General features: G+C 41.4%; 1 protein-coding gene across 4 annotated transcripts in view; it reads right to left on the bottom strand.

Moving 5' to 3' along the window:
* LOC139817428 (uncharacterized) overlaps positions 1-11,899 on the bottom strand; it is a 38,686-nt gene extending 26,787 nt beyond the window's left edge. The window contains exons 1-3 of one of the 4 annotated variants that reach the window (XM_071785512.1): positions 11,760-11,888; positions 10,841-10,940; positions 2,351-2,599 (exon numbers count right to left, since the gene is read on the bottom strand). In XM_071785512.1, coding sequence (XP_071641613.1) covers positions 2,351-2,474 — 124 coding nt within the window. In that variant the 5' untranslated portion in view covers positions 2,475-2,599; positions 10,841-10,940; positions 11,760-11,888. Of the gene's footprint in view, positions 1-2,350; positions 2,600-3,008; positions 3,766-5,722; positions 5,891-10,840; positions 10,941-11,759 lie in introns of those variants that run through there. The other 3 variants (XM_071785511.1, XM_071785514.1, XM_071785513.1) reach the window with 3 other exon arrangements.
* Between the last annotated feature and the right edge of the window lie 3,236 nt (positions 11,900-15,135).

The raw sequence follows: 15,135 nt of genomic DNA, 5'->3' as shown, positions 1-15,135 counted from the left end.
GACCAGTCGTCTCTCTTTCTCTCTCTCTCTCTCTCTCTCTTTCTTTCTCTTTCCATACGTCGCCGATTCTCCTCGCTCCTCTGGTCTCCTCTCTTTTCTCTGTAAAGGAGGCACGACCAGCGGAGCAGGGTCATGGCCGGACATCGTCTGCCATACTCTCCCTCTCTTTTTCTCTCTCTTTTGCTCGATGCTCTACACCCACACTACATCTGTTTTACCCGCGTACGATCCATTCTCGCCCTCCCCTCTCGCTGCATTCTCGTAAAGTTGGACTTTACTGTGCGCCGAATATGAGACATCGCAATCTCACGAGAACCGTCTTATTCGTCGCTCCACGATCGAATAGATTTGTAAGAGACTTTTTTAAACGGGAATTGCGAGTGCAGGAACATTGCCATGCGATTTACGATGACGTGCGTCGCGGCGTATTTATTTCTAGCATCAGCTATCATACACCAGGAAGCATTTTCCAATCGACATTGTTAGAATTTCAAAGAGAAAAATAGATTTATATCAATAACACATAAAATATTCATGATATTGAAACTGAATTGTAAAATCCATTACAGATCTACGTCAAAGCTTTGCGAACTTCAATTGTCTTTATTTCCAAATACGCAGGAGTGCATTTAGATGTCAAATTAACAAAAATATAACTGCAGAACGAATACTTGTCATTTCACTCAACACGATATAACATTTGTCAAAAAAATATTATGGGAAATTACTATGCTACGTATATTTGCAAAGAATGCTCAAAGCGGTTTTGCGGTTTTTGTCTATCACCTCTGAAGTGACGTCAAAGGCGCACGCCCGAGGCATCGCGCGAAATTGAGAAACAAGGTATCTACCTCTCGCTACGTGGACCAAACGAAATGTTTCGACGGTGATTCACGGCGGGACAATGACCCCGATCAATGATATCATTTTTGTCAATATGGTGCAATACTTACGAAAAATTGAAAGGTCCTCCAATATTCGATATAGCTTTTTTAAAACAAGACGCTGTCTTTCCAAGAAACGGCTTTTATTCTTACCGAGTATAATTGCAAATTTAATTGAATAAATATATAACTCAATATAACTATCTGATTTCAAAATTATATTTATCTAGTATAAAAGAGATGTGCGCAGCATAAGTATCAGTTGCTTTTAAATGAGCATTTTTTATGATGCTAATTTTATAAGTGCAACTTAATATTTTTGCGATGTACGTTGACGTATACTTTTCTGTTAAAGCGGCCCGTATGAATTATTTGCGGCACGTAAGAAATTAATCATCTTAAGCGCAAGAATTAAAATGTCACGCGCGGGTCCCTCACGTATTTCTTGCGTTGCTCCGAATTGTTCCCCGTCGCAACCACGTGTTGCACTACAGAATTCTGACCGAGATGCTATCGACCGACCCTTACTACGTTTATCTCGACCGTCAGCAAGTTGGTAGCTTTAGCGATCGGATAGTCTTAATGTTCTAAGGTAGCATTAGCGATAGACAGCGACTTTATCGAAGTTAACACTTCAGTTACTTATAAAATCGTAGTGATCTTGTGAATAAATCAAGGACTTTTTATTCAATTTTTTGACAAATTGCATATTTATTTGAACAGTCTTAATTATATATAATATTATAATATTAATAATATTTACTTATTTATAATATTAATCACATAACAGATTTTTTTTCATATATTCGCTTGTTATTTTATAATATATAAAATCTACGCAATCTAAAAAGGTACGGCGCAAGTTGCGCTTTATTTCTAATAGTATCACACTTTATTTACAATAGTGTCCAATAGAGATATAAAAAAATAATATGTGATTCGTCATATTTGACCTCATGGTATAATCGCTCTCAATAAAATAGTAAATTCTCTTTCACGATTATCTTTACTCTCATTACTTTTGATCTATTACAGTCTTCTAACTAACGATAATTCATAACGATAAATTTTGCCCTACGTCAATACGCTTCTCGGAGCAAATAAATATAATCTCTTCTCGGACAGCCGAGAATACTTTTTCTTTCAATCTTTTCCAGTCGAGACTATCGTTCAATTTCCGGCCATAGTCATCAAGCATTATCTTTCTACATGTAATTACCTATCGACTATCTCCGATCATTTCGTTATTAATCTCAGAGTCGAGCTGCCCGCTCGATCGGAAACATGGGTTCATACGCACGTAAGGAGACGACCTGTCAATTATTCCTCTCTCTCTTTATGGATCGACGACAGATTTGACCTGCCAGATTGCATAACGCGGACATTTCGATACGAGCGCATAATAAGACGCTTCAAAAAGCTTTCGCATCGACGGTGAACATGTCTTAAAAAATCGCTCAACTCACGATTTCGCGACGGATGATGGGCGTTCCTGCTCCGGAGGGCATTGTGCAGAGTTACATATAGCTGGTACATCAACTCCTCCTCCGCCGTGTTTTCCTCGTTGTTGGGCAAAAACGGTATTGCCATGGTATGGCTTTCCTCGCTCTCCGACTCGTCTATTCGACCGGGGCAATTGCGGGCAGCTTGTAGCTCGAGTCCAAGTCCAAGCTACGTGTATCGTTACCGCTCCCGCCTAGCCCGGGATCGACGCACTGCAACCGAACCAAGCAATGTCCGTTGTTGAGTTCACTGTTCACTCTCTGTGTCTCCCCCGCGCACTCTCTCCGGAGATCACTCCTCCGTTCGGAGTCTCTAACCAGATCTCGCTCTCGTAAATCGCAGAATCGTAAACGCGTCGGAAACGCTACACGTGATCGGTTACGAGTTCACCGGCGCACGCTCTTAAAGTTCATCATTCCGGATCGCACGTGGCGTGCGCGCATGCAGTAGACCGTAGAGAATGCTATTCTGAGACTTCACGAATTCTGACAATTCTCTCGATTTTTCAAAACCAGACTTTTTTTCGAAACAATATCACGTCTGGCGATATTGTTCGACGGACGCTCTTGAGACGAGGAAAAAGAAAAAAAAGAAAAGTCACTTTCGAATTGAGAGAGTCACCTGCTGAGAATTGCAGATACAAAACTGTCTCTTCTCACGGCTGCTGACCGGCTGCTCGAATGCACTGTGCACGGAACACGTTGAACTTCCGTTGACTCTTCGAGAAAGAGCGCGAGAATTCCGGAGCACGAACGCGCTATCGCCGCGTTCAATGTCCCCGCGGTTGTCTAGCTGGCGGCTGCACCAGTTGGTTCACGTCACTCGTAAGGATGTAACACATACGGGGGGTCGACCGTGACGTCGGGTCACCCGTGACTACGGATCACAAGAGTATCTCGCGCGAACAGTCACGTGAGGTGTCCCGTAAAATTTTTTGCGACACGACCGAGATCAGAGTGATCGGACTCGATAGTTTCACGAGCGACGATAATACCGCCGGATGTCCTCTTTGGCGCGATATATCACACGCGTGTTATATTTGAGCGGCGCGCGTACAACAGGGAGCGGCGAAGAAAGACGAGAATACGGAGCGACACGAAATCTCGACTGAGCTCAGGGTAAACGAGAAACACGTCTGTTCTCCTCGAGGTTTGGCGTGGTAATGATTCGAGTGCTTTCGCAGCCACTCGGTCCGCACGTTCTGCCTCGCGGTAGCGACCGGCAGACATCCCTACTCCGCTTTACCCGCGCGACCGATTGGTTGTGCAGTGGGGGTGCGTGCGCGCGCAACCTGTGGTGAGGGTAGCCGATTCACTAAAAAGTGGGGGACACGCGAGGAGCGTGACAATACATTGTCTTGCTCTTCGGACGCCGTGAGTGAGCTCCGTTTGAACGCTAACATTTACTGCAATCATGTTTTTGCAATCGCCAGACACCACGGCGTATCCAGTATCCACATAGTGTACGAAAAATATTTTAATATCGAGATACTGCATTTTTAGGATTTTGGATTATGGAATATTTACGCTTTTAATAAAATATATACATATATGACTAATAACATCATTCACTTATAATTATATAAAAATCAGACAAATTGTTTTCTTTTATTCTTCTTTTTATCTCAATTTTAGGTGTCAGCATGAAATCTATTAAGAAATATTTTGTACATTTTCTCGCCCTCTTGAGCATTTCATGCTTTTTTGCTTTGATTTTCCTACGGCATTTCGTTCAGTGGATGTTGATATGAGAGCGACTCGGTCCGTGCTTGGAAGACGCAAGTGCAACTCAGTGGCGCGCGCGACATAGTCTCGATTCTCGAAACACAGCGGAGCGTGTAGCATGTAGCAATGGGATCTCGACGAGGGAGAGAGTGAGAGGCCACGCACACGAGAGTACCGGCGTTCGCGTGCACCTCGGAGCCGTAAAGGCGCGTATGACACGACAAAACGACACTCGAGCGCAACTGCGCAGTTTACGCGACCAAGTACGAGCTCCGCACGGGGGTGGGGATGCGGCCGCAAATCGGAAACGTTTATTTTACCACCGTTAAAATTAAACTCCCGGAGAAAACTGAAAAAAGTTAAACGTTACTTTCATGCGAGATATAGTTTCGTTTCTCGTTCTAATTTTAGTTGTCCAGTTTTACCGATTTTTTAGTATTTTAACGAGATTCTTCGATATTGCATATTAATTCGTCAAATGGATGTCTTGATACGTGTATCGACAAAATATTGTCAGCGGTATTTCATTGATATTAATGATAAATATTAACGCGATACCATCATCGATACTGTTGAATTCACCGCGCCTATAATCGATAATAATAGACGCTCGAACGATAATGAATATCGGTCTGCAGTGTCAAAGATCAATTTTAATCGCTCGAATGACTACACGCCGAGTTAATGAGCTCGGACATACTTATAATTAATTAGGGACGGATGAGCGAAATGGAACACGAGACAACTCGCTTACGCTTAATTTCCCGATAATTTGTGACAATGCGAATGATATTCGCGGCATCGCTATGGTTAAGTCTTTTTTTTTGGTGCAGCCGATGAATGGACGAGAAAACGGAGAAACAAGAATACAATACGCTGCCATTGCGCGCGCTGATTCATGATGCATACGGTGCACCGTGCGCCAGCTACACGAGAGAACGCGACTACATAAATAAATATGAGCATATTGGCTTGCGCGAGGGCATGCACGACGCGCGTGAAAAATGGAATCACACATTCAACGTGGATCAAGGAAAAAGTCAATGTATTACCATTAACGTTGCTCTTTTTATTACACGTAAAGTTCGCACAAATTTTAATCGCGCTCTGCAATGAAATCCAATTCGGGAATATTTAACACGTTCAAGGATCAAATGTCGCGAAAATGTATCGCACGTGCTTTCTTTTGCTTTACCTTACAGATTTCATTTTCACACTTCAAACATGGAAACGCAATTTTATTCGAACAAGATTGACGTTCGGTCAATCGACGGAAAAAAAAACGGAATGCACTTCACTTCTATGAATTTTCATTCATCAGACGCATAACGCAACGCTGGCACGATAGAAGCGTGTTAAACAATCTCGAAAGCGTGAACGTGAGCACCACTCGAATCGATAGGCAATCGACGCGTCGTCTCTTTGGCGTGTGTACGCGAGCCTGAAGAGAGAGAAAGTGAAAGATAAAGAGCGAAAGGGAGAGAACAACAGATTAATGTCAGAAGTGAGGCGCGAGGAGAGACACTGTCATTGGATATCAGACGTGGGAGTTAAAGGCCAGGTGAATATCTTGGACGCGTCGGGGATGACGTTACAGAGAGATGACATTACCACTGTAGAACGTGGAAACCGGAGTCGATGCGTGTATCGAGATGTGCGCGTCCTGGCCGTAGTTCGACGGAATGGCGATGTCGATATCGATGGACGCTTATATCGGTCGCGATGCGTCGAGAGATATCACGCGCGTCAATAACGCACCGTCGCTGATAATTTCGCGCGCGGATGTTTCAACGGAGGAGCCTTGAACCTTGGGATTCTCGCGGTGGATCGATACGTGAACTTCACCGCGCGTCTCACAGGAACTGCTCGTTATGAGAGACGCCACTTCTGCGAAGCCAATTGTCTCAATGTACGTAAAAGTCAAAGAGGCGGCTTCAGAGAGGGACGAGTTGATTGTGCCGTCATTGTACGAGAAGTCGATTCGCTTAACGAAGTTAAACTTACAATTAGTTGCAAGAACTTCGGAAGATATTTTGATGCCTATAATTTTTACATATAAGAAGTTTTATTCGAGACGTAAAAAAATGAGGAAAAAGTTTAATTACGAAATATTACACAATATGTGTGCAATACTAAACGTTTTATAATACACGTTATGACAAGATGCGTCTTATCAAGTTTTTGATAATTAATTTTAATCACATAAGTAAACAAAATCCTTTCTCATGAATGACACAGATACAATCATAACGGTACAGCTCTGATTAAATTTTAATTTTTATAAGGAAGATCTGATATATCCCGTACTTTTCACATTCTTATCAATCTTTAATTTTCTTATCGATCAATTCCATTTATAAAAATTCTATCATCGATTTTAAAACTATATTGGATTACACTCATCTGACTCACGTGGACTTGACTTTCAAGACAACCTTATAAATATAAATACTTGGCGTTGCAATTTTCCGTCGTTGTGGAAAAATCATAATTGTATCTCGCGAAATCTATTAGTCGTGGATGCAAATGTCGACTTAATAACTGCCTTCGAGCTCCTCGTAATCGGAGTCACTGTCGCGGGTACTGGTCAACGTTCGATTAACGATCTCCGCGTTTAGCATCTAGAAACGTCCGGCAAGCAACCCTTCCTTCCCGGTCTTTCGCAACCCCGTCGCGTCGTTTTATTTCGACGTAAGGCATCACGTCGTGCAACGTGTAGCGTACCGGTCGCCATCCGATAGCGGCCGAGATTTAAAACCGGTAGCACCGTACGCGCGCCGTACCGGACTGTATATTTTTAGAACGACCACCGCGATCGCGTGGGTGGATGCTGGTCATCGGTCCGGGAACCTGCGTTACTTTGTTTCAGCCGTGCAAACCGGACAGAATCTTTCGTGTTCAGGACGATCCTATCCGGAATCGGCAATAGATCTCTGCGATATAGTTTCAGTGGCGTAAAAAATACTTTGCAAAAAATGCGAATCGCGCGTTTTAAAAATCTGGCGACGTTAAATCTTCGCTGTATTCTGCTTTGGAGCGAACTTACTCCGTGGTAATAGATTATAATGCGCGCGTGTATAAATTATGTCGTGTTCGCAACTGGGCGAAATACACACTATATCTTCATTTGTCGGCTTCTGCGGAATTCTAACGCCAACAGAGGCTCCTTATTCCGTGCATGTATGCATATCTATGATGGTAACAAGCTCATCTACATCACTATGATGATTTAAAGCTTCTGGCTTAACATCCAGAGATGTTGATGGACGCGTAAAACCACTTATACGCTTGATTCTAATTCTAGTCGGTTTCTAAAATATTTGCAACGCACATATCGATTGACGTAAGCGAGATTTATTCCGTTTCGGGAAGCGCGTTTGCATCGCGCTTAATTTTTTTTCAAATAAACTACAATTAGTAGTCAGGCAATGATTCACCTGATCCATACCTGTTTGGAACGGGTTCTCCCTTCAAGGAACGCCCTGGAGGAAGAAGAAACGTCCAAAGTTTAAGGTCTCCAGCGATTAACGAAGCGCCTTAATTATCGAGGCAATTATCGCGGCGGGAAGGAGTGTTATCGCTCGTCGCGCGACACGCGTCTACCGCGAACATGTTCGAACGGGTTTCGTGTCCCTCGTAGTATTACGGATACACTGTTGCCGTCGTTTACGAGGTTAACGGCAAGAGCAGCGTTATTAAACGATCCCTGTAATGGGTGGCCGTCAAGAGCGAAGCTGTATATCGCGGTTACGTACGAGAGAAAAATTACGTTTTCTTTTTTCTCCTTAACATACTATCTTATATATTTTTTTTATCGCAACAAGTGAATTTATTCTGTAAATAAGGCGTAAAAATTATCTGTACTTCCCCCTTTTTTCACGTATATAAAACTGCGTGGATGACAGTGTAAGGAAAAAATGTACGAGAATCATCCGTTCGAAAGATGACTCAACTTATCAGGTTGATGTTACGAATTGCGTTTCTTATCATTTTTATCGGGTCATTGGTACGTTCACCCTTCCCGGCAGTTCATCGAACCAGATTTCGCACGCTCGTTTTCTGCAAATATTAGACCTTTAAATCGGCCAGAGGGAGTAAAAGGCCGAAAATATCGGTAATACGTAGTTCACGGATGTTCTTCACGGTTTGTATCTACGTGGCTTGGTGATAAAGGGCGAAAAAAATAATAAAATTTTTTTTTAATTACTCGTGACATCCGTTCGCGTTTTGAGTATTATTCGTGGTATTCAAATGAGATATACGATTAACGATATGAGATTATAACTTATCATTAACTCAGTAATAATTAAAAATAAAAATAAATCTACTGTATTCACGGAAAAAGGTATTCACCGTATGAGATCATGCAAGGCGGACCATGAAACGCGCTGCGCCTTGCCACTACGCTGGGCCGTGTCCCCCACTTTCTTCCGTCGTTGCCGTACGTGTTTGCGACGGAAGAAAGTGGGGGACCATAAAACGTGCTGCGCCTTGCCACTACGCTGGACCGTGTCCCCCACTTTCTTCCGTCGCTGCCGCACGTGTTTTGACATGGGCGCACGATACGACGTGCTACGTTCGCAACGCGAAAGCCGGTGCGATGCACGGAAAAATACCGTGCTTAGTACGAGGATAGACGTTAGCAGCGTTATTAAACGATCCCTGTAATGGGTGACCGTCAAGAGCGAAGCTGTATATCGCGGTTACGTACGAGAGAAAAATTACGTTTTCTTTTTTCTCCTTAACATACTATCTTATATATTTTTCGCGTGCAGCGCGAACAGCGTGTTTTGACATGGGCGCACGACGGAAGAGAGTGGGGGACACGGCCCAGGGCCCAGCGTAGTGGCAGGGCGCAGCGCGTTTCATGGTCCGCCTTGAATGATCTCATACGGTGAATACCTTTTTCCGTGTTGTAAGGCAAGTTTTGTGTAAGTTTATGTATTTTTTCACAGCGTATATGAGTACAGATAAATAATAAAGTAAAAGATAAAATTTAGTCTTTTTCAGCCACACGCGTTTACATACCGCAAACAGTACGTTTTCCGTTATCATTGACAACCATTCGAAAGAAGGATAAGCAGATAGAAAAAAAGAAGTGTGATAAACTGCTGCAACGTAAACATTCCAAACAAACTCGATGCGCATACACGTAACTCACGTTACATACGAGAGTGACGCGGGTGTATGTACACGCGTATGTATAGATTCAACGCGCAGCTGCAACAGTACTAATATCCGCAATTTTGTAATTTTAAACCATCGCCTACGTGCGCGCTAACTGCCGAAGTGAAAGAACTTGGCTCTGAAAGCGTTCTATAACGTTAGTCACGAAACCCGCGAGACACATTGACGCATTGTATTACGGTGATTTCCACGATAAGTGAATCCCGGTGTCAAGGGGAGCGGTCGCACGACGAATTAGTTTCTCGAAATAGCCGAACTACGACTGCGCGAAGATTATACGAAATTAACTTCCATTCGTTGTGCTTCGACATCTGTAATTATCGCGTCGTTTTTCAGGTCGCCAGACGGTGCAAATTGGCGTTTCTATACCTTTAAAGGGAATGAAAGCACACGTGTTTCATGCTCTCGCCATCGATATCGATGTCGATTTAGCCGTAAATAATTTGTACCGAGTGTTGAGCCAGGGGACACGCAAAAAGCGACACAATAAACGATTTTGGGAGAAAAAGTCACTTGTATTGAAACAAAAAGAAATTGCGTCGTTACGGTGAAGTTATTCTCTCTATTATGTGTACCAGAGAATGATATGATAGCCGGACGCAAATGATGGATCCGTAAGGCCGGAACTTCGCGAGGGTGTTTGCGGATGTGGTAACGAAATCGTCGCTCTTTAGCCGCAAGGTCTCCTTGTCTGCCGCGTTCTTGCGGTTTTTTAAGAGGCGGCAGAGCCGTGAACCGTCACGATAAATATCGAACGTAGTTACGATCGCGGACAAAATTTCTGCGCAAAATCCGTTTTTATCGCGGTTCGATCGCCCAGCGATGTTTTTATGCGCGCGATGAGACGAGTTTAATAAACGTCTCGGGGGACAATCTTGGTTTTTCTCCCGATATTGATGCTGTTTCAATTTTACGCACGACAGCAGAGCTTGATTTACGTTGTCTTACAACCTGTTATTGACAAAATCGTCCATAACGTTAAATATTATGCTACCGCGTGATAACAGAGAACCGTCCGTCCTATACGAGTTGCTAAGATATCCATAGAAGTAATCCGTCCAAGAAAAAGGGTTTGCGCAAACAAACGAGCAATAATTGACTAAGTACCGATGCATGGATACGTATTTCCAGCTGTGAGGGCATAATATCAAGGTACACACATACACTTGAGGATAAGTATTTGCCGTCAGCTATCATCAAGATCCAATAGAGACGAGTGCAGTTTAGCCACGACAAGACCGTATCATCATCGACTAATTTCTCGGGCTAATGCGAATATTAATAGCCAAGACGGGGCATTATATTGCCAGTGCGTACTGCGGTAAAATATCGCTAATATATTTATGACGCATCGTTAACGTATTATTTTTTATTCCTTTCGCGCGACAAAATATGCCGTTTAACATTGTTACACTCACTTCTATTACATGACACTCTTCCGACGAACTTCGCAATATAACTTGATGCATAACGTAAAATATCTTATTTGGGAAGATATCTAAAGAAAACATTTTCAACATGATTAGAACGTTGTAATCTTACCTGCTTATTTTCCTTTAATCTGGTAACCGCGATAAGATGATGATTTGAGTTTTGCCTTGAACGCGAATAACGTCTAAGGGGACGATTGATAATCAAGCATCTTGAAAAAAATAGGATATATGTATAGGATATATATGTGTACGGATATATGTATATATGGATATATGTATAGGATATATGTATAGGACATATATGACAAAGCTGTGCTTTCAAAATACCGAGACGTAATTATGATAATGTGACAAGAGAGACGATCTTATCTAAAATCCCTCGTGTTAATCATTCTACCGTGACGAGTAAACCACAACGCTGGAATAATTTTTATAATTTGCCTTGTTCGTTACCCGACCGAATGATGCGATTCTTAGAAATGACCTTGAATGCGATGCGCTATCATAAAGCGGAATAAATTGCGGTTTTTACATGTATGCGTGCTCATTTTTATCTGTGTATATCGTTCGTTTTCTATAGTTATATATATATAATTCTACTTGTTCCGAGGAAATCAAAAGATAAATTATCTCGTGTCCTTTATTATTTATTCTTACCGTCTCTCATGCACATGTCCCCTCGTAAGTTTCCTTTTTTTTCATACAAAGATACTTGAACATATTTATATCGAGATAAGTTATCTGAGATTTCTATTGATTTTTGACAAATCTGAGATTAATTTTTAAGAGACCTGAGATTACACTGCAAATCCAAGTGTGTTATTTTTTACACGCATAAACGACACTAAAAATGACACATTAGACTGCAACTCTTTTTACATGTTTCTTTATGTGTTAAATTACGTCATTTAACACGTATTAATCGTATTAAATTAAAAGTTAAATGACGTGATTTAAAACAGTAAGAAATGTGTATGAAGGGCTTCAGCCAAAATAACACACTTGGATTTGCAGTGTAGATGACTCACCAGTGCGATCGGCAGACGTTACGTAAGGTCACCACACAATACTATAACAAAGATGCAAAGATACGCTTTCTTGATGTCACGGGACTTTTCTCTAAGCACTAACCAGGTGTTAATCGTATCAGGACCGATGTGCTTCTATGAAAGCTGATTGTTTAATCAAGCGCTCGTCTTGTCAGTTCTCTGCTTAAAAAGGATTCTGTTGTTGGCGGGACGAAGAGGGTACCATGCAAAAGACATGGCTTCAACCAATGACGACTCATCGCTACTCACTACGACGAGTAGGCTGTACAATTATAGCCTATAGGCTACCCGCTCTGAATCTTTTCCTGCCATTGGTACGTCTTGGCGTATCTTGGAGTAATACATTTCATAATATATTTCTCTCTCTTTCTCTTTTACTTTCCTCCTTTTACGTAGAATACGTTAAAGAGCATGCGTCAGAAGCATCTTTTCGTGAGAGGGAGAGGATTTCGATCCCTCAGCCATTATAATGAGAGGGAGAAAATCTTATAGTAGGGAGATCGAAAAGCTGATACAATTGCGAAAGAATTTGTTTTATTCCGTTGACTTTATTAATGTTTAAGCTAAAAAAACGCAACTTAAAATATACAAGGATATAAAGAACATCTTTAATACAAAGTGATCGATTCTCGCACAGTCGAACTACTCGTATCTCGATTTTTTGAATGTAGGAAAAACACTGATTAAGTTAGCTATACATATATGTATGGATAACTAGAGACAAAATAGGGACTATTTAATTTTATTGCATAAAATATCTTTGTTGATTTTAAGAATAGAACAAATAACATAGGAATTATTTGCTTCAAAAAAAAAAAAAAAAAAAAAAAATAATAATAATTTTGAAGATGTCCTATCATATGTTTTTTTTTGTATAATCTCTCAGAAAATTTGTTCTATTTTTCAAATTAACAAAAGTATTTTAAGCGATAGAAATAATTAAACTTTTTGCTCTATAATTGATATTGCTTGTTTGTGTACAAGTGCTATCTGCAATCATTGACTCATCAGGTACAAAAGGTACGGGGCAGGTTCAGCGAAATATCAAGTAGATTACTCAGAAGCGAGATGAATCAGACGTTAGATATGTTTTTTCGATGGAACAGGTTCCTTCTTAGCAACCGGTCGACCTGGCAATTTTTTAGGTCTAAAGTAACGCAGGTCGTCGCCGCGAAACTCCTCTCGTCCCGCCTGACCGTTGAAACGTATCGAGTGTACCACGACCGCTGGGAGGAAATGAACCTGATGACTCACACCCGGAGAAACGAATTAACGAAGAGAGTGAAGAGACGGCACCGGCCCGGCCGCGAGCTCTTACTGTACGCTTGTGTGTGCATCGCGTAACCTTATTATAAGTGCGCTAGCTTCGGCCAGTCACGCGATCGAAAACGAGATGAAACGGGCGATCCTCGCAAATTCCACCCGCGAGAATCCTTTGTCTTTCTTGCTGCTTGGCTGCCAAGGTCGCCGGTTAGAGGGAGATTCTAATCGTTGAAAACGCGTTTCAGCTAAATTACATGCATCTCCTATCTTATAAAAAGCCATATCTTAAAAGTTTACAATATCAAATGAATATTGACGGCTAAATTGTTTTGCTTAAAGATGCGATATTGTGCAATCTGTTATGCATGCTTAAATGGGCTGGTATGATGTCATGTGTTCGAGAAATATCACAATCTTACTGTGGTGATATCAAAACGTGATGCGTCATAGATTTGGACGCATGTTGACACTGAAAATATATAACATGATATCTGACTGATCGAATTTCATAACTCAATAGAATTTTTATTTCTTCTACACTTTTGGTAACTTGATAATATTATATTTAATCTTTCAAAAAAGTATCTATTTTTTTTTAAGGGAAGCAATTTCTTTTACGTAAGTTTTATTGTTGTAGACAAGAAGAATCAATTAACATAAAAAAATATACATAGCTATAATAATATTAATAATTTTATAATATCTATAATAATTTCATAAAGAGAATACTCAAGTATTATTGCTTTTTCGTGTCTGACTTAGTTCAATTTGTTACTTCCAATCTGATTCGCCTATTTTTTCAGTTTTATCGCTTTATTGTTTTCAGCTAACACAACATTCTCTCGACACATGGTTTGTTCTTAGAAACACCAGGTCTCTGACCACAGTTGTTTTTTTCCTCAGTTAGCTATGCGTTTTAACTTGCACGCGGCGTAATTAAGAGATGTTCCCGGACCGGACGTCGCCCACCGCATAATTCGGTAATAATGCGCTTCTAATCGCGGCCGGATCTGCCAACTTGCATTTTCGTGCGGCGCGATCTCGTTAATTTCGCACGGAATGGCGAGATGCGACGCGATCGGCGACGCGGCGGCGCTTTCGGGAGGAAACGCGTCAGGAAACGGGAAGGAAGATTTTTCATGCAGGATGCGAGGTTGTACAAAGCGGCTGATATTTTTGCCCGATAACGCGCCAACAACGGCCGGCATCGGAGTGAGTTATAAATGCTCCTCGATATATTTCACGAGAGGCCGCAAGAGAGAGATTCGTCCGATCTTCCTAGAAGCCAGGAAATAAAGAGGGGGCCGAAAGTGACGGTATAACGTGACGTCGCGTTTAAACGAAAACCACGAAACTTGCATTTATCACTTATTATATAGTCGACCAGAAAATGCGTGCGATTTATTAAACGTGCACAGGAATACAAAGGCCTTGGACATACTCGTAAATCGCGGAAGCATTTTATGGTTTGTAATAGCTCACTTACAAAACGTAGTACATCGTGTGACATTTACGAAGATTTATTTTTTGGAACACTCTTACATTTCTGCTCGATTTTTTTTAAAGATTTCATGAAAGATTTATAAACATCGGCTGATCTGTCATAATTAAACTAGATGCCTCTTTCAATCACGCAGGGTATAATTATATAATTATAGAAAACAATGTAACTATTTTAAGTTAAAGTAATTTTCGGATGAAGGTTTTAAACTCTCCTTAGAGTTGTCATTTCGTTAATTACATTGAAAAGTGTCAAATAGATCCACAATAAGTAATATTAGTAGTGCATCGTAAGACGCATGGACATGCAACCAGACAGTCGCCAGACAGACGGACACCAGGCGGTGAGAGTTTTTTTTTCGCCTCTTTAAGACCAGTCTTAATATTCTTATTGCCACTGCTGCCGTCGTTGCCGTTCTTCGTCTCGGGAGCGCGTTACGAGATCCCGCTTTTTATTTTCTACCGGAGTCCGTTGGGACCCGGTTTCGAAATTGTACTTTTTATATATCCACACACATTCGTGTATACATTGCTGATTGTGAGACGCGAGATATTGCTCAATATTAAAAATGTATCGGTTAAATTCGTCCGC

The sequence above is a fragment of the Temnothorax longispinosus genome, chromosome 8 (genome assembly GCF_030848805.1).
Source record: "Temnothorax longispinosus isolate EJ_2023e chromosome 8, Tlon_JGU_v1, whole genome shotgun sequence".
Classification (NCBI taxonomy): Eukaryota; Metazoa; Arthropoda; class Insecta; order Hymenoptera; family Formicidae; genus Temnothorax; species Temnothorax longispinosus.
This window is presented reverse-complemented; position numbering and strand designations above follow the sequence as displayed.